General features: G+C 35.4%; 1 protein-coding gene across 4 annotated transcripts in view; it reads left to right on the top strand.

The window, feature by feature from the left end:
* PTPN4 (protein tyrosine phosphatase non-receptor type 4) overlaps positions 1 to 25,042 on the top strand; it is a 288,687-nt gene that overhangs the window by 219,316 nt on the left and 44,329 nt on the right. For all 4 annotated transcript variants that reach the window (XM_045825868.1, XM_045825866.1, XM_045825867.1 and 1 more), the window contains 5 exons: positions 3,072 to 3,197; positions 5,892 to 6,050; positions 14,729 to 14,888; positions 20,490 to 20,573; positions 20,667 to 20,723. In XM_045825868.1, the coding sequence (XP_045681824.1) occupies positions 3,072 to 3,197; positions 5,892 to 6,050; positions 14,729 to 14,888; positions 20,490 to 20,573; positions 20,667 to 20,723 (586 nt within the window). The remainder of the gene's footprint in view (positions 1 to 3,071; positions 3,198 to 5,891; positions 6,051 to 14,728; positions 14,889 to 20,489; positions 20,574 to 20,666; positions 20,724 to 25,042) is intronic.

Genomic DNA, 25,042 nt, shown 5'->3' with positions numbered 1-25,042 from the left:
TGAGTACTATGCCCTGAATTCTTATAAAAGTAAATTTAATATTATAAATTCCTTGGAGTAAGAACATTTGAAACAGAAAAAAAATCATTAAAACATGATTTGTATGTGTTTGAATAATAAAATTTACTTGCATTTTTAAACTTATCCCTGGCTTATCCTCATCCTTATTTGTCTATGAGTAATCCACCCAGCAGGAATACCACCAATAAAAAGCACTTGATATAGATGGATTTAGCTGGTCAGAGCTATAGCATTTTGCTGTGATAAGTTTACTTGAATTTTAATGATGTAATTTATCTCAGCATTTGTTTTTTTTTAAGTTTTGATTTATTATTTCTTATTTTTAGATTTGTGAGGGAAATGTTCTATTTATTAAATATAAATATTGTTATAGTAGTGGCTTGGTTATTAAATATAAATATTGGTGTTATATTAGTGGCTATATTAGAAAGGAGAAGAAAAGAAAGAACATAGATGCCTACTCTAATAGATGTGGCTACTGAAATTATTCAAAATCCTCCCTTTTATAGTCTTAAATATGCTTGTTTCCAGTTAGAAAGTACTAAGACCTGTATACAAATGTAAAATGTACACAGAAATGTTAATTTGACAGTGTTTTCCTTGGAATTACTCTTGAGAGTTTACTTCCCATCAACTATGCTGTTTTAATTTAAAATGTATTTGTCCTAGCTCTTATTAAACATTCCTTTCAGACTTGTTAAAATCAAAGTAAATGTTTTTTGATTCTTCTCTCTTAAGACCACACCATAACAAAATACTAACATTTTATTCTTTTCTTGCTTGATATTTATAAAATACTGAACATGATTTGTTAACTAGTTCTACTGTGTATGATGTCCTAATGTTTTCATGTTTTGGTCATAACAGATTTTGAGAAATATGCATACAGTTACACCTGCATCTTAGTTTTTCATTTTATATGTGCATTGTTAAACTGTGAAATTGTTTAATAGGTGATTTTGTAAAACTGATGTGCATTAGTCAATGAATAGTAGAGCTAAAATTCCAATACCATAAGTCCCAAATAGCTGTCCTATTTCTTTTGTCATGCCAGAATTGTCTGAATCCTCCTTGAAATAGTAAGTTACTCGCTGGACAAGATTTGAATAGTACTGTTTTAGTGATCCTGCTAACTCTGAAAGCTTAAGCTTTTCTGGGGTGGATTTTATAATGTATCAGAATCCTGTTGTGATGACCTGATGTATATCTATCATAATACTCAAATGATTTTAGCAATTATTAAATTAACTTGCTCTGTTAAAGTGTTAGAGAATTCTAGAGTTCTTGTCCACTTCATGGAATTTTAGTTGGCAATAAAAGTAGAACAGATTTCTCCTTAAACTTTTCATGTAAGATTTTTTCAGCAATAATAAATGTTACTTATTTTATTTTTTATGTATCTACTCTTTGAATTGCTTTCACACTTTTTAAATTGTCGTACATCTAAGAAGAAAGCAAAAGAATGTTCCCATGCAACAGAAAAATAAGGCTCCATGGTCAGAAAATAAATTTACCACATTGCAAACATACTGATGAAGTGTGGTATTTTTTTCTCTGAAATTTCCACACTCAACAGGAAACATAGACAGCAAGCTTGAGTGGGTGCGTCTCTGAGGTTAAAACTGTTAATAAAATCAAACACCTGAAATTTAGTTTTAAATGCAAAGCATTTACAACCATGTTTAGTGTATTAACAACAGCAAAGTGTTCTGATGCTTCATTCTAGGTGAGTATAACTGGATTTTTTCCTCCTTCAAATGACTTTTTTTCTCTGTTAGAAAATGAAAGTAGTTGATCTCCTGACTATAGTTGGCAAATTCTTGTACAGCTTACACTTAGTGGTCTAATATGTGAGAATGAATAGTTTTATTAACATTAAGAATTAGCATTAATAAAGAGCCACAAATGCTAAGGTTTCTTCTAAAATTTTGTACTTTGTTTTAAATATCTAGTACATGACATAATATACTTTTTCATTTTACTGTAACTGAAAGGAATATCTGCATTGCTCTATGAAAGGATTGGACTAGAAGTCTTGAGTTATCTTCAGATTAGAAGATTCTAAAATTTAAACTCATGATAACTAGAAATGTTCATGCTTTAATAACTTTAAATTTACTTATGCAGAATGAAATCTGAGTCAACATCCTTTTTTTAAATCAATAACGTTTACATCTCCTAGCAAGTGTTAAATGTTCTTATATTAAGATGTCATTCGGCCAAACTAAAAAGGCTTTTGGCTATAAATATATGAAATGATAGGCACTTGTGTGATTTGGATTCATAAGTAATTTAAGTTACTTGTGGGTTAGTAAAATTAATGGACTAAAATACTCACTGAAAACTTAGATACTTGTATATTATAAAATTTGGGAGGTAGGGAAGGACCTTAATATTACATATTATACTATTAGTGTAGATATTTAGATGTGGAAACTTAAGTTATTTGTTTAATTGGAAGGTCAACACTAGAATTCAGGGTACCTATCCATCATTATTTTAATGCTTCCTAATTTATAAATAAATTTTATTGCATATTCTTGATCATTGTTAACATGCTCTTTGGTTCAGTCTTTTTCTGTGTTCTTCAGTAAATTTATTACTCAAATATAAAACTATCAGTTTATAAGATGATTTATTATGTGTTTTATATAAGTAGCTTAATTTATAACATTAGCCTCCTTATTAAATAGATGTCATATATTGAGAAATACTTGAGAAAACTTTCGGTAGCCATCTACCAAAAACACATTCCCTTGTGTTTTTTTCTTCCTGTTATTTCTTATTTCTTCTCTTTTTCTCTTTCCTGTTCTCCTACTTTTTCTAGCTTATCTTTTCTTCCTTCATATAAAGCAGATTTACTTGCTTAGGAAATTATTTGGTAAATAGCCTCTTACCAAAGAGGCTATTAGTGAATGCACTAATTTCTTATAAGTAAACTCTTTATGTTTACTCATTTAGAATGTAATGTATTAATACAAATTCTAAGATTTGGTCCATTGTTTTGGTGTATAAAATTAAAATTTTTACATGTTAAATTATTTCTGTAGATCTCCAAGTAAGCCCTTGGCACAGAAATTAATGGATTGGGAAATAGTAAGCAAAAATTCAGTATCTGATGACAGGTTAGAAACACAGAGCCTTCCATCACGATCTCCACCTGGAACTCCTAATCAGTAAGTAGACTCACATCAGGTGTACACTTTGCTCGTTTCTAAATTTTTTGTATATGTCCATTGTTTGAAGATCAAACTGTGTAAGTCTTTTTAATTTAAATCTTTGGTTAGATATGATTTTTGTTGTTTCAGGTCGTCGTTTTCTCTTAGCCTTCCTCTGAGCCTACAGCTCATTGCATAAGTGGCATGGAATAGCTTTGGCAAATGAGTAGTAGGACAAACATTCAAGGGGGATGCTCACTTTCTTTCACAGCTGACTTTCAAAGTAAGGGTCCCTAGCCAATAAATCAAGATTTGTTACTGGAGTTAAAATCTAGGAATATGGTTGTTGTTGACATAATCCTTTCCCATGTGGATCTCCAACAGAATTTCTAAAAGAGCATATATTTTCTGAAAATTCTTAAGTGATTATGCTTCTCTTACTTAAGCTCATACCCCAACCACTGCTCTGCCATTTTCTGTGGTCTAGAAAAGCAGATTTCAAAGACCAGTTCCCACAAGTTTAGCCATAGCTATGCTAACAAGCAATGTGTTATTCAGCACTTATTCTATATGTACTTCACTCTAGGATTTCTCACAAAAGCTGTATACTTTGGTATAGATAATAAGATCCACTTATACTAGCCAAAGATGTTAATTTTATGTTTTCAAATGTATTGTTAATATATATACATAATTAATATAATAATTAACAGATGTAAGTCAGCAAATTGTCAGACCTTGTTAACCCATAAGTTGATATAAAAATATTTGAATTTTAGTATGGAATACAATATTTGAAGGAGTCTTTTTTAAAAATAGATTACTGTCCAATAAATGTGCACTAAACTAAAGTTGTATTCTGATGGATGTTTGTCAGCCAAAGCATAAATTTCTACCATATTGGAAGTAAAGTATACATAAAAAGTTTGATTCACAGAAGGATACCTAATACCTAGATGTCTTCCTTACTACTAGAAAAAATTAGACTAAAAAGTTTCTGTCTTGTTAATTGTAGGTTGCTAAATCATCTTTCTTTAAAAGACTGCCTGCATTCAAGGGCTAATTAGCTTGTTGAAGAAAATCCAGGAATTTCTTTTTCTGGTCCCTTTCCAGCCAGCCATTTCTACATTTGTTACCAGGAACAAGAATTTAAACCAGATGATTGAATTAACTAGTTAGTAGTAGCTCTGATTCATGAAATAGTTAGGTATGATCTGAAAAATTGTTTATTTCTAAATTTTAAAGAGACCGTACAGTGTAGTCATTAAGAGCATGGGCCTGGAGTCACTGTGCATTAGAACTTTGTGCAAGTTAATTAATTTATCTCTTTGTCCCATTTTCTTTATTTTTTATAAGGAAATTATCTTTTTTATTTTTATGTATTTTTAGAGAGAGGAGAAGGGAAGGAGAGAGGGAAAGAAACATGAATGTGTGGTTGCCTCTCGAGCGCTCCCTACTGGGAACCCAACCTGGCACACAACCCAGGCACGTGCCCTGACTGGAAATTGAACCAATGACCCCTTTGGCTCGCAGACCAGGCACTCAGTCCACTGAGCCACACCAGCCAAGGCTGTTTGTCCCATTTTTTTCATCTATAAAATTGTATTTATAGTAATAATGTCTTAATACTATGAGGTTTGATATATGAAAGATGCTTTGAACAATGCCTGGCACATACTCAAATGTTAACTATCATAATTAATAATAGTAATAAAAGTAATTCATATGACTGTCACTTATGAGGATGGAACTATGTTATTTAGTATTCTTAGAAATTAAAGAAAGTCCTATAAATTAAAATATTTACATAGAAGGAATAAAAAAGAGTATCATGCCAAGGGAAATAAGTCAGGAAAAGCTAAAATCATAGGATTTCACTTATATATGAGATATAAAACTGAAACTCATAGACACAAACAATATGGTGGTTATCAGAGGGAAGGGGGTGGAGGGTAGTAAAGGGAAATGGTGCCAAATACATGATGACAGAAGACGATATGACTGTGGATGGTGGGCACACGATGCAATGTGCAGATCATGGATCATAGAAATGCATACTGAATTGATTCCTCTTCTGCTTCCCCTAAAAGGTCAGAGCACCTCATTTCTGTATTGCTAAGGTATAGAACTGTTTCTCCCATGTAGGTATAAAACAAAAGTATTTGAGGTATTCAGGGAACCCACCCAATGTTATATTGACATGTATTGGGAAGGGCTGGGATCATATATATTTCTGTGTTCTGTAAAGTATTTGCTTACTGGTTCTCAATCAAATTTTATTAGAACTATAAAAAAATGTGTACATGAAACCTATATGATCTTATTAAACAATGTCACCCCAATAAATTTAATTTAAAAAAGAATTTAGATCAGTAGATATTTCTCAACCAATTATTCTATCCCATTATTTTATAAATGCTGATTAAGACACAAAGTTGTAGTGACTAAAAGTTAGAAACATTAATGTTGGTAGAGATAATAGATGACTGGATAGGTAAAATCCTTGTGGCAGATGGTTGACTATAGCTCAAATTTTGATTTCCTATTCTGTGTTCCTTCTGTTTATATCACACTTATTATCAGAGACTGCATAGTTGATGGTGGTTAGTCTTAGAAACACACAACCACTTTTTGATGCAATCACATAGGTAAGAAAATTTTAAAAATTGAATTAAAGCACATTTTTACTCCATTTTCTTGTTCTTTATGTAGTCGAAATTCTACATTCACACAAGAGGGAACCCGGTTACGACCATCTTCAGTTGGTCATTTGGTAGACCATGTGGTTCACACTTCCCCAAGTGAAGTATTTGTGAATCACAGATCTCCATCTTCAACGCAAGCTAATAGCATCATTTTGGAATCATCACCGTAAGAACTTTTTCCATTTAATTTTTTTCTTCTAAGTACTAATACTCCAAATTATTTTATTTGAAATACTGTGGGAAATTAGCATATTTGATACAAGATTTTAACTTTTGCCATGTTTTAAAAGTTTATATATTTGTAAATCTGCTTATTTGTCCCTGAGAATCCTTGGCACTCCCCCTACCAAAAAGAAATTAATGTTCTTATTTCTGTGACTCAGTATGTTCTTTAACTTTTAGTGCATACAATTAAATATTTCTATAGACAATGTTTCATTGTGGTCAATCAGTAAGGTAGTGAGGAGTAGAGTTTTTAAAAATATTTTTCAGGAAGGGGCCCATAAGATGATTAGACAGTGTCAGAAATGTTATATAGCAAGATTACCATCATGCTGAAAAGAAATATAGAAAGCATGAACACCCTATTTCTAAAATTCTTTCCTGTCTTATATTATATGCTGAAACACAGATCAACTTCATAATTTAGTATTTATATCTCATCACTTTAATGTACAAAATGATTTTTTTCTCATGTTAATATCTAGTGTCTAGATTTATCGGTTTATATAATGCAGTTCATATGCAAGTAAAAATGCAGTGCAAGAGTTAGAAAAAAGTAAAGTACTTTATAAGATAAACAAATATGTAAGCAGATTCATTAGTTGTTGAGGAGAAGGTGTTATAAGATACAGTTAATGTGATCAAGGTTAAAGAAAAGATGGGTGGAAATGTAGATAGAGTCATCAGGAAAGCAGTTATTATAGGGACTCTAGAAAAATGTCAGTAGGTCTTAGAGATCCATACTGAAAACAGTATTTTTGATGGGGGGAGTCTGCAGATATGAAAGGTATTGTTCTTTGCTCCTACACTGTTTTTCATAAGGGACTTGAATATTTGTGAATTTTGGTATTCATAGGGGTCCTGGAACAATTCCCCTGCAGGTACCAAGAGACAGTTGCACTTTGGCGGAGTCAAAAGTTATATGTGGATTTTCAGCTGTGTAGGGGTCAGTGCCCTAACCCCTTCACATTGATCAAGAGTCAGCTATATATTCCCATCTTCTCCCTTTCTCTTTTTAAGCATCCAAAAGTTAACACAGATAGTAATTTGTCCACAAAATTTTTTGATGTGGGTAAAATTTGAACACTGTGTTTTGAGCCCTGGTTCCCATCCCCTCTTTGGATTATTTTAGGCAAATTGTTGGTTTTAAATATGTTAAAAGTCATTGAATTAGAAATATGTTATTCATTAAAATAAACATAGATGCTATTAGAGCCCCAGTCTCTATTGATCTTACATTCTGTTCATTTAAATATAAGTAGTTTTTATTAGAATATGAAGTATAACAGTATTACCACTTATAACCAAAATGGGATGATGGAATTCTATTGAAGCTTCAGATACTGATAGGTAAGAGAGTTGCTCAGCTTTTGTCTATTGTATAAATTGACTTTTTATTTGAAACATTTTATTTGAAAAGAGTTCACTGCTACAAAAAGTTTGGAAACTCCTGGTTTAAAATAACTTTGCTTGTAAAACTGAAACTCATAAACACATAACAGTATAGCAATTACCAGAAGGAAGAAGGTGGAGGGTTGTAAAGGGTAAAGTACACCAAATATATGGTGGCAGAAGATGATTGACTTTGGATGGTGGCACACAATGCACTGTACAGATCATGTATCATAGAAATGTACACCTGAAACCTATATGATCTTATTAACCAATATAACTAGAGCTAATTTAATTTTTAAAAATTTTAAATAAAATAACTTTGCTCCTGCTTTTTGTTTCCTTTGAGGTACAACTATAACATCGAGTTTCAGGCTCTGAATTCAGACTGAGTTTAAAACTTGGTTTCACCAATTGACTTGGTGACCTTGAGTGAATTATTTTACTTCTGTAAGCCTCAATTTCCTCTACTGTAAAAACAGGATGATAATATCTACCTCATAGAATTGCTGTGAACATTTAATGAGATGCATAGTTCAGCAGAGAGAAAATGCTTAGTAGATATTAACTATAATAACTATATAACTTTTTCAGTTAACTTTTGGGAGGATTTATATTGGCAGCTTATAAGTATTTATCAACCATTCATCTGACTGCATGTTTGAACTATGGGGTATCTGATGGAACACAATGAGAAATTCCCCAAATCTCCACTTTGTCCTTGGGTCCCTAATGGTGACAAACTCTATGCAGACTTCATAATCCTCCAGTGTTTAATCCATTTCCCTGAGTCATTTTTTTCCTGGCCTGTCTCATTCTAGTCTTATCTAATGAGTCACCACAGCTTTGTTTGTATAACAGTTTGTTAACTTAGTCCTCAAAGATGTGCCTTCCCTCTGCCCTTCTGAGTTACTGGCATAGATAACTTCATCACTAGACTCCACTTAACCCAGTTTCCCTGCTAATCTTATATAGACCTGCTAATAGTGCTTGGCTGCCTTAGGACAAGGAAATAAAAAAACCAAAGAGGGTACAGATAAAAGTATCAAGCCTCAGGAACTCAGAGGATGTACAGTCTTATCTGTTGTACTTGTGATAAGACTAAGTGCAGGTCCCCAGGCTGCTCTAGCTGCACTGAACTTACCTACCCTCTGTCTCTGGCAAAAGTCTCCATTACTTGCATTTGGCAGCTAAGATGAGGGACTTGGAATTTGGTTGAACCCCAGAATCTCAGGTCTGGGACCTCAATTCTGAAATAGATTCCTATAAATACAATAATGGGATATTTCAACTCTATTCTTATGTTAATCACATCCCTGAGCGTCTATACACACTTTTTTAATCACATTGAGCATTACCTTGCAATTTGTCTGAAATGGTGTTTACTTTGAAATACTCTTAATGTTGTTACAAATTAGCCAAAATATTGAGAAGCCTGAATTTTGAACCAGAATTTTATCTGTATGCTTTTTAAAGATTTTATTTATTTATTTTTACAGAGGGTTGTGGTTTCTATTTCTCTAGACCTGTCCAAAATGCCTGATAGTGGGTGCTGGCTTCTCATTAAGATATACGTCCCTTCTTTCAGGATATCAACTGTTATTTCTGATGGGGCTGTCTTCTACTATGCTACTTCATTGTTCTTCCCATGTATATGATGTTATATATATCTTCATTCTGTTATACTTAGCAGTTGTTTTTTTGCTTGTTTCATTTTGCTTTTGAGTTTAGGGTGGAGTTTTTATTTTTGTTTTGTAGCCTAGAAATAGTATATTTTATTAGAACTGGCCTGTTTCATGACATTATTTAAATGTATTATAATTTCTAATTATAATGCATGGTTTACCTGTGAAAGTCATCTTCCTAAATATTCTTTGAGTAAGTAATAGATTGACTTTATATGACAGCTCTACCTTAGATATGTAGAAGGAAATTATCATTTATTACAATAAATTGAGTTAATACTTTCAAAGTATGTCTTTACAATGTGATTGATAGCCTTTACCCAAAATACGAATTTCAGCAGCCTGTGTTGACATCTTTGATTACTTTTTTTTTTTTTCATTTTATTTTTTAAATGCTTTATTGTTTATACTATTACAGTTGTCCTACTTTTCCCCCCTTTGGTCACCTCAACCCAGCCTTCCCCCCACTTCCATAATCAGCCCCCTCACCCTTGTCCAAGTTCATAGCTCCTTCATATATGTTCTTTGACTAATCCCTTCACCTTCCTTCAATCAGTCCCCCCATTCTCTTTCCCTCTTACAGCTCTTAGTCTGTTCCCTGATTCTAAAAAAAGAAGAAACAATGAAAAAGAACAAAGTGGAATTCATCTCAGAAGTTTAATGCTTACCAGCTGGACTCTCCCTATGGATATGTCTCTCCTGTAGTCTGAGGCTGGCTGGTGTACGCTAGTGTCAGGTGCTGTCCTCTTCCAGCCCTCCGCAGCCTGTTTGGAGCTACCAGCAATCCACAGCTTGTGGCTGATTTCCTCCAAGCTTGGCTCTACCCAGGATGGGCCAAGCTGTTCTGCACATCTGGGTTTTAACAGCACTAGGTCCAGGGGTCTGTAGGCAAACAACCCAAATTACCACCAGATTCACCTCTCTCTGCCTCTGCCTTCCTCTGCCTGCCGGCCTGTTGTCAGCCTTAGCCTAGTTATAAACCCAACTGTTTCTGAGAGGGCTTCTGGTGGGATTGAGAGGATGGGACTCCTGGACCTTCCGTGGCAGGTGCCTTTCAGATTCCAGGGAAGATGGTTAGTTGTTCCCCCTACCCTGAGCCACTGGTCTGAGTCTGTTCAGATATTATGTCCCTGTACTCAGCAGAGTGGGGTCCCCAGTAGAATATTGGATGGGGCCTCCACAGACCAGGTTTTGCATTGCAGGAAACTGGGAGGGTTTTTCTGTGGCTCCCAGTGAGAAAGAAGTGCCAGTCTGTTTCCCAGGAGAGTTTATGGTATGGCCGTGCCCTACAGCTGGTCTCTTGACACCCCCTGAGCCTGCATATGCTGCTGTCTCCTCAGCAGGGGTTAAAATACAGGATGGGAGACAAGAAAGAATAAAAGGAGAAAAGAAAAAAACACACAAAACAAACTACATAAAAAGTGGGGTGGGGAAGATGCAGGGTGGAACAACCAGGATTGCTAGGGGTAAGGTAATTGCTTTTTTCCTGGGAAGGGCTTGCTCCTCTCAAGCATGATGGCTACTGTGGAATCCAGGTACATTCCAGCACAGAAAGCTCCACATCTGCTTCCCAATGTCGCTCCCCAGTGCTTCCCACACTAGACTCTTCTCATGAGACTGCAATCTGCACCACTCCCCCTTCACTGGGGCCCAGGTAGTTGCGAACTTCAGACCTATGCTTTGGCCCCTTTCCCCTTTAAGAATTAAGAAAGGGGGGAAAAATAGTGGCTTTATTTCCAGTGGGCCTCATCTCTCCCCAGGTGAGACAAACCCCACAGCCTTTCACCACTGTGTGCTACATGGTCTGCTGATTCTGACATTGGCCCTCTGTATTTGGGAACATGACCTGTCCCCCACTTCTCTCCTTTCAAGGAGAGACAGCCATGTGGCTGCTTTAGCCAGCTGCTCATGTGACTGGGGTTGGCTGCTTTAATGACTTCACCCTTCCTATTGGTCATGGTATTCTTTTTTGTTTATTCCTGCCCTTGGTTAAAAGCCTCTTTTCAGGTAGTCTTTGGTTTATTTCAGGTGTCTAGTCCTTTCTTTAGTTTTATTTCCAATTTGGTTCTAAGAGGAGGTACACAATATATCCTTCCACTCTGCTGCCATCTTTTTTTCATGTCCTTGATTATTTTTAGAGATTGTATGTTAGGTAGGTAAGTAAGTAGGTATATAGGTCAGAGGGTAGGTAGAGAGAGATGGTTTGGTTATTGAAGTTAGAAATGTAGAAAGGGAAAACAGTTACTGGGATTACTGGGAAAGCACGTAAATAGGTTGTAGAACCTTCCCAGAACGACCTAGCCCTAATAGCAATCAGGCATGTGGAGAACCTGTCCACTATATTCTGAGAAGTTACTTTAACAAAAAGGTTACATAAAACAGTGAAGGAAAGTAGATAACCCCTGACCTGAAATCCAAAATAATATTCTCCTTTCCTGTTACATCTTGGCTGATCCTCTGTCTAGACTCCATTCTTTTTACCTTTTCTTTAGGATTTGGCTTAAATGGCAACGCAAGCCTGTATGCTTGGGCTGTCTTCCTATCTGTGTCTTCCTGTGGCTATGAATGTTTAAAGGAGAGCTTATACTCACTGGAGTCTGATGAGTAACACGAGGTAGGATTTATGTGGACCAGAATGCTTATGGCACTTAAAGGCAGCAGCGACCATTCATCTTTGTCCAGTGGTTGACAACTTGTAATTCAGGTCCATTCTTTCCAGAACTCCCCAAATTTTTTATTCTGGAAATACAGATTTGTATATAATTTTAATGTCATCAGTTAACTCACATTTACAAAAACAATGAATGGGCCAATTGTATTTTGGCCAGAGTTGTCCCACAAACCATGAATTTGCATTCGTTGTTCTATCACAGTGATTTCTAATCAGAATTACATAATAAAAGTCCCTTTGGGAGGTTACTGTTGTAGTTGTTGTTTTTGGCCATAAATGCTTTATCTCTCACTCCAGAAATGCAGATTCAACAGTTTTAGCAAAACATCCCATAATGTCAGTGCTGTCCCTCTCTTGGAACTAAGCATTGCCGTAGTTATACCAATATCCACCAAGTTTAGCTCACTTCGATGTTGCACTGCAGGTCAGGCATCATTTTGTCCCTGTTTATTTTTGGCACTGTATTTAGACTGTTACTGGACCAAGAAGAAAGAAGGCTGCTCTGACTCCATTCTGATCTGATCTCAGCCTTTATACTCTTTCCTACAGACCTTTCGTTTGAAGCTAAATGCTTCCTGGGTGTAACAACTGTATGCAAAGCTAGAAAAAGTTTCTATTCACTTTGCCTAAGTAAGGAATGAGACTTACTGATTGAAATATGTGGAGTCCACAGACTTCTGGTTTTTGTGAAGTCTTAGAGGCTTTTAATTGAAATGTCACATCTTTGAGTCTCTGCCAAGGGCTATCCATCTTCATCTCTTGTGGCAGGGCATGGTTGAGATTCATGTCTGTGTTGAAATCCATGTAAAAACATTTTCCCAGACCGTCAGCGTTTGATTGTATTGAATCTTAGAGGCATGGGTTCTTGGCAGTTGAAACTAATGGAATAAAAACGAGTATGTTTGGTATCTGGAATCCCTGGCTATTAAAGTAGACCTCAAAGAAGCCTTTGCCGAAAAGGAGAGATATGTTCTCTGAAGCAGTCTTAATAGGCTTATCAGAATTTAGAGCATTTTATGTTCTTCAGACTACTATGTACAAAAATAGACTGTGTGGGCATTCTTATTTAATCCTTATTAAATGATTATTTTTATACTAGTTTATAAAATTTCAGAAGGACTACATTCTCATTAGGAGAAACCTTCCTGGAGGACCATCAAGTTACACCATTCATTATTAATCCTGTCTGACTTCCTTGGCACTAATCACATTTTTAGCTCACTACCAATATCTACCAGGTATCTAGCAGCGAGCCTCTAAATAAGTTCATAGCTTCTCTACCAAGTGAGAGCATATGTGTCTAAGGACCACTATGGCAGTAATCTCTGTATTAGTTATTTTGAGCTAAATTATGCTGTGGTAGCACATCACCCCAATTTACAGTTACTAACAACAAAGGTTATTTCTTTCTTACATTATATATAAATCATGAATCAGCTGTGGCTTGACTCCATGTTCATCCCAGGACCCAGACTAACACCAGCCCCTTTTTGGAACATGGCTGATCATGGCTGAGGAAAGAGAGGAGAATAGTGATTCCAGAGCTATTTCTTAGAGCTTCCTTTTTCAAAAGTAGAAGCATACCACTTCAATTCTCATTTTATTGGCTATTTTAGTGGCCAAGCCTAATGTCAAATGGGAAGGGGTAGAGAAGAATAATTTTTGAACAGGTCCCCAAAAGGACCTGCCATCTCAGAGATAAATAATAACCCAAGTGATGGTCAGTGCTCTTCTCAAGAACCATTTTCCCCTTGCCTGTTCTCCTCAACTTCACAACTTCATGAATGTGTGCCTTCTAGCATACAGGTGGAACCACTGGTTCTGTTCTCCCTTCTGGTCTTTGTGAAAAACTCACAACTAATATTAACATATACTGTGCTTGTTTGTTTGTTTGTTTGTTTACTTAGTTTAGTTTAGTTTTCTATTACAATTTACATCCAATATTATTTTCTGTTAGTTCAGGTGTACAGCATAATAGTTAGACAAATATATTTTACAAAGTGCAGTCTCCAATACTTTCAGTACCTACCTGGCACAATACATAGTTATTACAATATTATTGACTATATTCCTTATGGTGTACTTTACATCCCACTGACTATTTTGTAACTACCAATTTGTACTCCTTAATCCATTCACCTTCCAACCCTTTCCTCTCTGGCAACTATTAGTCTATTCTCTATTCTTAAAAGTTATGATTTTTACCTTGAAACTTCCCTATTATACTTAGCTCTTTTTATCAATACCTGCTGTCACAGTTTGAGGCTTATATTTTCTAATGTTAATTTGGGCTTTTCTTTCTCACTTTAAATTGTATACTTTGATAATGTCTCATTCAGTTTTGTCTCTTCAGTCATCTCAGCATTCTTACTCAGATTCTAATCCTTGTTATAGCACTGAGTTCATTACTTTCATGGATCATATTTTATTTTTAAATAAATCAGGCCAATCACAACTTCTTGACTACCTGTCATTTTACCTGTGAAATGGCTCAACTCTCAGGTCTAATTTCTCTTTGCCTGCCTTGTTCCCCAGCTATCCATATGACTGCACTGAAAACCTTTAAAACATTTTTTGGAGAGGTGTGTACACTGTTATAGTAGATTAATAAATATCTCCCTATGGACACTCTTAAAGTATATTATATGTAGAATTGTTTAAAGATTTCATAAAGTAGGAAATTGGATTTGCTATTTAAACCTTAAATTTAGAAAAGATTTCATTAAACAGTGGCATTTGCAAATCAATATGGTATTAAATGCTTATCTCCTACTATACATTATAAATGTCTGAGTTGCCTGACTCTAGCTTTTAAAATAGAGTTCTATAAGACAACTTCCAAAATATTCATTCTCTTCCTTTTTTCCTATCTAGATCACAAGAGGCCCCTGGAGATGAGCAGCCTCCAGCTTTACCACCCAAACAATCAAAGAAAAGCAGTTGGAACCAAATTCATTATTCACATTCTCAACAAGATCTGGAAAACCATATTAATGAAGCATTTGATGTTCTATCTTCCCCTGAAAAATCTACTGTAAGTAGCTTCATATATTCTCATATTTCTTTGAAATTTTTAAACCATAAATGAACTTTTTTTGTACAGTAGCATGTTTTATCTGTAAATTATATTGTACTATTTTCTCTTTTTCATCTTATGTTTGCACATGAATTGTACCATGATATAACTTAACTGGAATTTCCTTGTATCGTCATTTATAAAATTGTGCCTTTCTTTAGAAGTAAATTATTAACAAATTCATGTTGAGTTCAGTCTTATAGAACACATTTTTAGAACAAATACTAATAATCCATTAAATACCATTAACTTCATTTTAATTCACTGAATACAGAGACTATCATTCTTATCAACCTTTTGAAATTGAGTATAGGTCTCTGTTCTACAGACTATATTTACGAATTATATTGGCACTTCTGCCTTAGAAAACATACTTTTACCACAACAAATGGCAAATTGTTATAATCCCCTCATTTACAATTTTTTTTTGCTTTTTTCAAATAGAGGCAAGTAAACCAAAAGTGAGATTGTCAGTAAAGTTTAAGGATACATTGTGTTCATGAAGAAAGATAAGGTCAGACAAAATATGGGTATGTTTCAGGAAACTTACAGGAACATCAGGGAATAAAATAAGATGCAGGGAGAGAAGAGTCCACAGCAGGTATTGACAGTGCCAGAACTTTCTGGTGGCCATTACACATGTAGCTCTTTCATTTTTCTACCTGTGACCCTCCCACATTAACTAAAGTGAAAAGGCAAGAGGTAGCCACTCTATTCTCCCACACTTACTGCTCCACCACCATAGACACATCAAAAAGAGAGCAGAATCCTTACAAAAAATGGCAACCTCAGTGTTTCTTCCATGGTGATTCTTTTGTATCATTCATTTATTCATGGGTTCATAGTTATTGAGGTTTTTCTGTGTGCTAAGGTACTTTGGTGGGAAGTAGGACTATTGAAACAAATGAGACATGGTCCCTGCTGCTAAATAATCTACTGTGTAGCCCTGGCCAGTGTGGCTAAGTGGGTTGGGCATCCTTCTGCAAACCAAAAAGTCACGGGTTCCATTCCTGATCAGGACTCACGCCTGAATTGTACGTTCTGTTCCCCAGTCAGGACATGTGCAACATCAATATTTCCCTCTCTCTCTCTCTCTCTCTCTCTCTCTCTCTCTCTCTCTCTCTTTCTCCCTCCCTTCTCCTTTCTCTGATATCAATAAAAGGAAAGAAAAGAAAGGGAAGGGAAGGGGAGAGGAAGGGAAGGGAGAGAAGGCAGAGGAAAAATAATATATAGTACAGTTTGCTTTTTAATTCATGAAGAAATTACTTGAGTACCTGCCATTGCCATGATTGTTATTGGCTTTGGGGATTTAATGGAATAAAATAAAAAAACAAACCTCTCCCTACAAGGAACTTACATTTTGGGGAAGGGGTGAGATAAACAATAAACAAGGTGGTAATTTAAGTATATAGCATATTAGATAGTATAGCAAGGGATGAACTTAGTGATAAGTCATACAGATAGGCTGAGGAAATAATAGGTACAAAGATAGGAGTATGACTGATACAGTCAGGGAACACAAAGGGATTCAGTGCAGCTAGAGCAAAATGAGCAAATGAGGAGGAGACAGGTACAGGAGAGGGTCAGATTCTAAAAGCTTTGTCTTAACAGAGACTTTGTTTTTGTTTTTTAACCCTGAGTGAGATAGGAAGCAAATACAAATCTGAGGAGAGAAGTAACATAATGTCACTTACATTTTGACATTATCACTCTGGCTGTTCTATTTAATAAACTGAGAGCAGGGTAGGAGAGATACTTATGATGTATTGAAATATTCCAAGTAATCAATGGTGATTTGCCAGGAGTAGCCACAGAAGGAATAAGACACAACTTTGTTCTGGGTATATTTTTAGAGTAAAGCTGACATAATATGCTAATAGATAAGATGAGGCGTGCTAGAGAAGAAATCAAGGATAACAACAAGGTTTTTGCCCTGAACCACTGGAGGGGTGAAGTTGCCATTTGCTAAGATGTAAAAGGCTACAGATAGAGCAGGTATAGAAGATGTGAAAAGATACAGGTGGAGTGGGTATGGGTAGAAAATCAGGAGTTCAGTTTGGGACATGTTAAGTTTGAGATGTCTGTTAAAAATCCATTCAGAGATATGACTCTGGAGTTGAAGGGAGAGGACCAAGCTAGAGTTATGACTGAGAGCTGATGGCATATAGACAGTACCATATGTTATACCATGACATAGGAAGAAATCACCAAGGAAGTGTGTTGTGTGTAGATTTCTAAATAAGAGATTCTAGAAATTGAGCCTTTAGTCCTCTAAATTGTAAACATGAGGGAGGTGAAAGAACCAGCATCTGAGACTTAGGAGATGCAGATAGAAAGGTAGCCAACTGACTGATGGGAAGAAAGTCACAGAGAAAATAATCAACTTGTCAAATGCTACTAGTAAATCAAGTAAGATGCGGACTGAGAATTGAACACTGGAGCAATGTGAAAACCTTTGGTGACCATAATTGGAAAACTTTTCATGGAGTGTAGGGGTAAAAACCTGACTCCAAGAGGACAGTTTAAGAGGGACAGGAAATGTGAACACCTCTTTCAAGAAGTTTAGTAGCAAGAAGGAGAGAAATGGGCCAGTAGCTGGATGGGGAAATGGAGTCCAGAGAAGAGGGGTGTGTGTGTGTTTGTTTTAAAGGGAGAAATAAGAATGTTTCCCAGAGGAGAGGGAAATGGATAATGCAGGAGAGTAGAGAATTGCTATAGCAATACTCTTGAGTATGAAAGAGGGGATGGGATCTATACCAAGAAAGTTGGAAGACAATTTGAAGGCAGTATAGGTTCTGTAATTAGAAGTGATTATAGGGAATTCACAAGTGTATTAAAATAACTTACCCATCTATGGAATTAAGGAAAGCCTTCCCAGAAGTAATCAGCTCTGAGGTGTGTCTTGAGAGATAGGTAAGAATTAGCCAGATACTCTCAAAGAGCAGGCATAAGACATGGTAAGTGAAAGAAGGCAGTAACAAATAACCATGTATTATATAACTTTATATATGTGAAATGTCTAGAATAATCAAATATATAAAAACAATATAGATTTGTGGTTCAGTAGACTTAGGAAATGGGCGAGGGGTTAGGGAATGACTGCTGATAAATACAAGATTTCTTCTGGGAGTACCAAAAATATTTTTTTTATTTTAATATATTTTATTGATTTTGCTATTACAGTTGTCCCATTTTTTTCTCTGCTTTATTCCCCTTCATCCTGCACCTCCCCTCCCACCAGCATTCCCCCACCTTCATTCATGTCCATGGGTCATATATACAAGTTCTTTGCCTTCTACATTTCCCATAGTTGTTAACCTCCCCCTTTCTGTTTTATATCTACCATTTATGCTTCTTATTCCCCGTATCTTTTCCCCCATTTGCCTCCTCCCCTTTCCTGCTGATAACCCTCCATGTGATCTCCATTTCTCTGATTCTGTTCCTGTTCTAGTTGTTTGCTAGTTCATTTTTGTCTTTGTTTTCTTAGGTTTGGTTGTTGATAGTTGTGAGTTTGTTGTCATTTTACTGTTCATATTTTTTATCATCTTTTCCTTAAATAAGTCCCTTTAATATTTCATATAATAAGGGCTGGGTGATGATGAACTCCTTTAACTTGACCTTATCTGGGAAACACTTTATCTGCCCTCCCATTCTAAATGATAGCTTTGCTGGATAGAGTAATCTTGGATGTAGGTCCTTGCCTTTCCTGACTTTGAATACCTCTTTCCAGCCCTTTCTTGCCTGCAAGGCTTCTTTTGAGAAATCAGCTGAGAGTCGTATGGGAACTCCTTTGTAGGTAACTGCCTCCCTTCCTCTTGCTGCTTTTACTTAAATTCTCTCCTTACTTTCATCTTAGGTAATGTAATTATGATGTGCCATGATGCATGCTTCCTTGGGTCCAGTTTCTTTGGGACTCTCTGAGCTTCCTGGACTTCCTGGAAGTCTATTTCCTCTGCCAGATTAGAGAACTTCTTCATTATGTTTTCAAATAAGTTTTCGGTTTCTTGCTCTTCCTCTTCTCCTTCTGGCACCCCTATGACTCAGATGTTGGGACATTTAAAGTTGTCCCTGAGGTCTCTGAGCCTCTCCTCATTTTCTTAAATTCTTGTTTCTTCCTTCTGTTCTGCTTGAATATTTATTTCTTTCTTCTGTTACAAACCATTGATTTGAGTCCCAGTTTCCTTCCCTTCACTGTTGGTTCTCTGTACATTTTCCTTTATTTCACTTTTCATAGCCTTCACTTTTTCTTCTATTTTGCAACCATACTCAACCATTTCTGTGAGCATCCTGATTACCAGTGTTTTGAACTGTGCATCTGATAGGTTGACTCTCTCTTCATCACTTAGTTGTATTTGTTCTGGAGCTTTGATCTGTTCTTTCATTTGGGCCATATTTTTTTTTTGTCTCAGCATGCCTGTTATATAGTAAGGGGTAGAGCCTTAGGTATTTGCCAGGTTGGGGCAACCCAGTTGGCTGTGGTGTGATGCTGTATATGGGGGAAGAGTCCGAGAGGGATCAGTACTGCTTGCTTAGTTCTCCAAGGGCTTTCAGTCACTTCCTCCACTACCCACAAGCAAATTGGGCCCTTCTGGTGTTGATTCCCAGGTGGGTGGGTTTGTGTCCATTGTAGGACCCTGTGTGTATCTCCAAAGAACTCCTGTGAGGCTGGGAGTTTTTCCTGCTGCCTCAAACCCTACAAGTTTTTTCAGTCAGAGGTTTGAGGCTTTATTTCCCTGCACTGGATCCCTGGGTTGCATGGTCTATCTTGCTCCCCAGTTGTTCCACCCAGTTTATCTGCAAACAAATGTGGGACCACCCACTATGTCAGAGGCCACCTTGCTGAGTCTGGTCCTCCAGCAGCTGCCTTGCCATGAATCCTCCCCACCCGGATGCCCATCTCCACCACTCCTGCCAGTTGGGATGAACATTTCTTCTGCAAATCCTCAGTTGTCTTGAACTTCATACAACTCAACTTTGTGGCAGTCCTGGTTATTTTTTGTTTTTAAATTTGTTGTCCTTTTTTTTGGTTGTGCAGTGTGTATCTACCTACACCTCCATCTTGGCTGGAAGTTCAAAAATATTCTAAAATTAAATAATAGTGATGTTTGTATGATTCTTTCACTACAGTAAAAATTATTTAATTATTCACCTTGATTGGGTAAAGTATATAGTATGTGAATTATATGCAATAAAGCTGTTTCTAGAAAGCTGAGGGAGTAACACTTATGAACACTTACTACATATAAAGCTTTTAAGCAAGATTATAGAGATATTGTGAGTAATGAGTTAAAACGAATTGGTAAAACTTCTGTTCCACTTGGCACTTACAGTCTAGCATGCAGTAACATAGAGGCATGAGATAATATATCTAGTTGTGGTAACATGCCATTCATTAAGTCCTGTTATTTAAAATTTACTTTTCTGAGTTAACATTTTAATTTAAATTATAATTTTTATATACTATTTAATATCAGCATACAAAAAGCATCCTTGATGTGAATACAAAGGATAGATTATAAATGAAGAAAATTACAAGTTATTTATTTTTGTATTTTTAAGCCTAATGGTGGTATTCCACACGATAACCTTGTTCTAATCAGAATGAAGCCTGATGAAAATGGAAGATTTGGATTCAATGTAAAGGTAATCTAAATTTTATATTGTACTCAATTTATAAATTAAGATGTGTCTATTTTGCTAATATTTGAGTAATATTTGATTTACTGTGTTTTTAAGGGAGGATATGATCAGAAGATGCCTGTGATTGTGTCCCGAGTAGCACCAGGAACACCTGTGAGTTATCTAAATCTTGCAAGTAAATCCTATTTTCAAGAATGTGTACTTATTTTATTTTTATTAGTTTAATAAATAAAGGAAATAACTAAATCATTTATTTTAATATGTCAAGTATTTAATGCTGTTGGCTGAATATTTAAATTGCTAAGAAGTTAGTTTTCATTCTGTCTATAAGAGTTTTTAAAATCCTTGTTTTTACAAAAAAGCTATTTATGACTTTGTGCTTATAAAGTGTTAATAGATTCTAACAGCATAACCCTTTAAACAGCAAGATGTAGACAGATATATCTTTTATTCATTTTGCTATTTTGTTTGCTAATTTTTCATTTAGAATTGTTTACTTACATTCTATTTGCCTTCTGATGTTTAAAAAAGTTTTTCTTTAAATAGAAATAGTACCAGTGATTATTTTTTCCCTCCAAGGACAATTTTTTTAACTTTTTGTTTTGAACATTCTAAACAGAAATAGAGAAAACAGTTTAGGTACCCATTCAGCTTCAGCACTCATGAACCTTCATAAAGACAACTCTTAATTATTGCTGCCATATCTTTATTGCTCTGATGTGTAGCACATTTCCATTTGTGTTGTTGCCTACTTTACCTAAATGTTCTTCAAGGACTTTTTAGTCATCAGCCTTTATCATTTAACTATCTCCCTGCTCCTTGGAAATGTATATAAATCAGCAGCCTAAGAGAAAGAGGCCAGATGTGCCCCTTTTTTTGGTGCTTTTCAGCAACCTCAAAGTTGGTTTGAAGAGTACAGCCAAAATTAATTAAGGATGTTATATGGTTTTGGTTTTTAAGGACTTTGTTGGGTACAAATAACAGGGTATTTACTTGTGGAATATCCCTGGTTTAAGCATAAATACAGCTTTCTCTTAGAAAACCATCATAATTCAGTTTGTAGCAAAAATGTTTTATTTGCAATTTTCATTTTGTCGCATATTAAAAGGTAAATATTCAGGGATTCAGGTTAATAAAATAAATAGTTCTTACTGCTCCATCAAGAAAAAAAATATCATGTAGCTATATATAAGTATCTCACAAAACCCAAGGACAGGAATATAGTCAGATCTCTAGAAAGAACTCATCTGTCACTGTTTTTTATCTCTAATTTTTTTGTGTGTGAATGTTCCATTCTTCTCTCTCAGTACAAACCCTTTTGTACATTGAATTGGCCTCATCTCTCAAGCTACTCTAAATACATTAGTTTGAATAAAAACAGTGTAATTAGCTGTAGCTTCAGGTCAAATCCTGTAACATCAGTACCAGATACACTCTACCTTCAGATATAATTATGACTCCTAAATCTCTGCTAAATAAAAATTGTATAGCTACTACTGTTTTCTTTCTCAGTCCATGTAGATATGACTGCTAGTAACTTCCACATTTACATATTACTAGCTCAGCACCCATTTAGCTTGTGTAATTTAGCTTGTGATTAAGCTTGTATAAATTACAGACTCCTGGGAAAGAAACCAAGCAGAGATCCAGTTTGGATCCAGTGTCCTCTTTTAAAGGGTATTGTATATCCATGGATATAATGTATAAAATGACTTTTGAACCTATTATGCATATGAAGGATGGGGACAAAGATGGGGGAAATAATCCAACATTATTTATTTAATATATATTTAATGAGAAATATGTATGTGTTTGGGGCTGCAGATGAAGCAATGAAAGATTGCTAAATTCTCATCAGGCAGGAAGTTAGATATGTCTAAAATAGAAAACTAAAGGAAAAATAGGGGTGCTATGTAGAGATACTACATACTATGATGTAGAGATACAAATGATACAGCTAAAATGCTGAAAGAAGTTGACTCAAGAGGGAGAAATGGTAGGGTAGAACACAAGAAATGATTTCTGGTCTTAATTTTATAGACCTAGTTAACTCTTTAAACCAGGGATGTCAAATTCATTTTCATTGGGGGCCACATCAGCCTCAAGGTTGCTTTCAAAGGACCGAATGTAATTTTAGGACTGTATAAATGTAACAGCTCCTTAACAGTTAAGTCAGAGCTTGGCGCTGCCACCAGGTAGAAACAAGGTGCCAGGCTGGATAAACAAGGCGGAGGGCCGCAATCAGCCCTCAGGCCTTGTGTTTGCCACCTGTGCTTTAAACTTTGTGATGTTTGACTTTGCTAAAAACAAAAATTTAAACTAAAACTTATTAAAGTCAAATATATTTCCTTTGACCTGACAGTTCTACTTTTAGTAAAGGTCTCTAATGAAACACTTGGACTAGAGAACAAAAGATATACAAGGATGTTCACTTTAGTATTGTTTATAACATTTAAAAATCGGGGCAGTCAAATGTAAATCATTCCAGCTGGTGAAATAAATTATGTGTTGCTTTGCAGCTATTGAAATAGATAATGTAGCTCTATTCTTATATGGAAATATGTTCATAAGAAGCTATTATAAAATGAGTATTGTAATTCCACATGTATGTTTGATCCAGTTTTTTAATTGTGAGTTTAATTGTGAGTGATAATACTGCATTTAAAAAGCCTGGGAACATGCTTAAGACGTTAATAGTGTATCATCAGGTTAATGGGATTAATAAATATTTTTTTGTAATAAATATTTTGTAAATAAAAATATTAATAAATATTTTTTGTAATAGTGAATGACACAAAAGAAATATTGATTTCTCTGAGCAGTGAATATGGATGGTTTTCAATTAAATAAAGGATGGTCAGGGAATGTTCTATGGATGGTTCACTTCCAAACAGAATTCTGTGGCTCTAAATTTTCCTTTTTGGCTATACAAATTATCGGTATATTTTTCCTTTCTGCCACATAGAACTATAGTCCATATATATTGGCTGAATTTAGAACAAATTGAAGCAATAGAAATTTATCAATTTTCTGTTACTTTACTAATTTAGAGACCATCACATTCTTCCACTTGGAAACCCCATCTTAATTGATGGGGGGAAAACAGGTGTTAAATATTTTAATATCTTTTTTATATATTGGAATTCTTCTGAAATGGAAAAAATAATTCCCAATTAAAGTAATATTTTAGTTACTACGTGATCATCTTTGAGCCAACAGCTGTTGCTCCAACAAAATTTACGTTACTGTATAGTTCATCTGACTTCCCAGGTCATAATGATATGCTAATAAAAAATTGTAAGCATAGCATATTTTTAGGACTATAAGATACACCAAACCATAAGATGCACCTAGGTTTTAGAGGGGGAAAATAGGAAAAAAAATTTTGAAGCAAAAAAATGTGAACTATTTAATAACTTGTGACCCCACTCCACTACTGTCCCCCCCCCCACACACACACACAGTGAGTCAGGTAAACTACATTTGGACTATAAGACACACTCCCCTTTTCCTCCTGGATTTGGGGGGGGTGTGTCTTATAGCCTGAAAAATACGGTACCTGAAAAAGCAGATTAAGCATGAGAGAGTTTCCTCCAGTGATAATGGGTTAAAAAAGAAATCTGTGCATGTTATAGGATATTAGTTAATACTACCCTTTTAGCCTCAATCCTCTGGAAATATCAGTGGATATATGCAAGGTACAGTTAGAGATTCATAACTATCTTCTCCCTAACCCATAGGCCATCTCCTCTTTTCATTAACTATACTATCCACAAATTAAGGTGAGAGGATAACTTCTGTTGATATAACCCACTATGTTTCTCCCAGTACTATTAATATCTCCCAATTTACCACTCTTTGGGTATCTTAAGACATTTACAAAAACTTGGACCAAACTGGTGCACAAAAGTATCACACTGCTAATGCACAGAAGGAGTGTGTAAATGTCATCTGCTTCACTACAAGCAGTAGAAGAAGAAGCAACTAGAAAGAATTGTCATAAACCTAATTTTGAATTCTCCAGATTTTAACACTTTGCATAATTATATCAATTTTATCTTCACACCTCTTTGAAATAATTAGGGCAGGTATCTGCTCCATTTTCAGAGTTTCGGGTTTTTAAGATCACACATTCTATAAACAGTGGAGGAAGAGCATGGCTCCTAAACCAGTGCTCTTTTCACCAATGGGACTATCAGGTTGTATTTTATTAACTTTGTAGTGAATTTGAGTAGTCATGCTTTTATTTCTTCAAGCTTTTGCCACAGGAAGTATCTTTTTGTGTGAGATCCAACCCCATCATTTCCTTCTCTGTCTGACCTATCATCCTTCAAACTTGACTCTCATATGTGCTGTCCTTATTTCTGTTTATCTCTTCTATTTTAATTGTTTTCTCAATCAAATGCAGGCAGTCATCATTTTGCACAGTTGTACAGGACCATGAAAATGACCCTTTAAGCTGAAACTGTGCA

Source organism: Phyllostomus hastatus, unplaced genomic scaffold (genome assembly GCF_019186645.2).
Source record: "Phyllostomus hastatus isolate PE091 unplaced genomic scaffold, TTU_PhHast_1.1 phas_scaffold_60, whole genome shotgun sequence".
Taxonomy (NCBI): domain Eukaryota; kingdom Metazoa; phylum Chordata; class Mammalia; order Chiroptera; family Phyllostomidae; genus Phyllostomus; species Phyllostomus hastatus.
The sequence above is the reverse complement of the archived record's forward strand: the minus strand, read 5'-3'. Positions and strand labels throughout refer to the sequence as shown.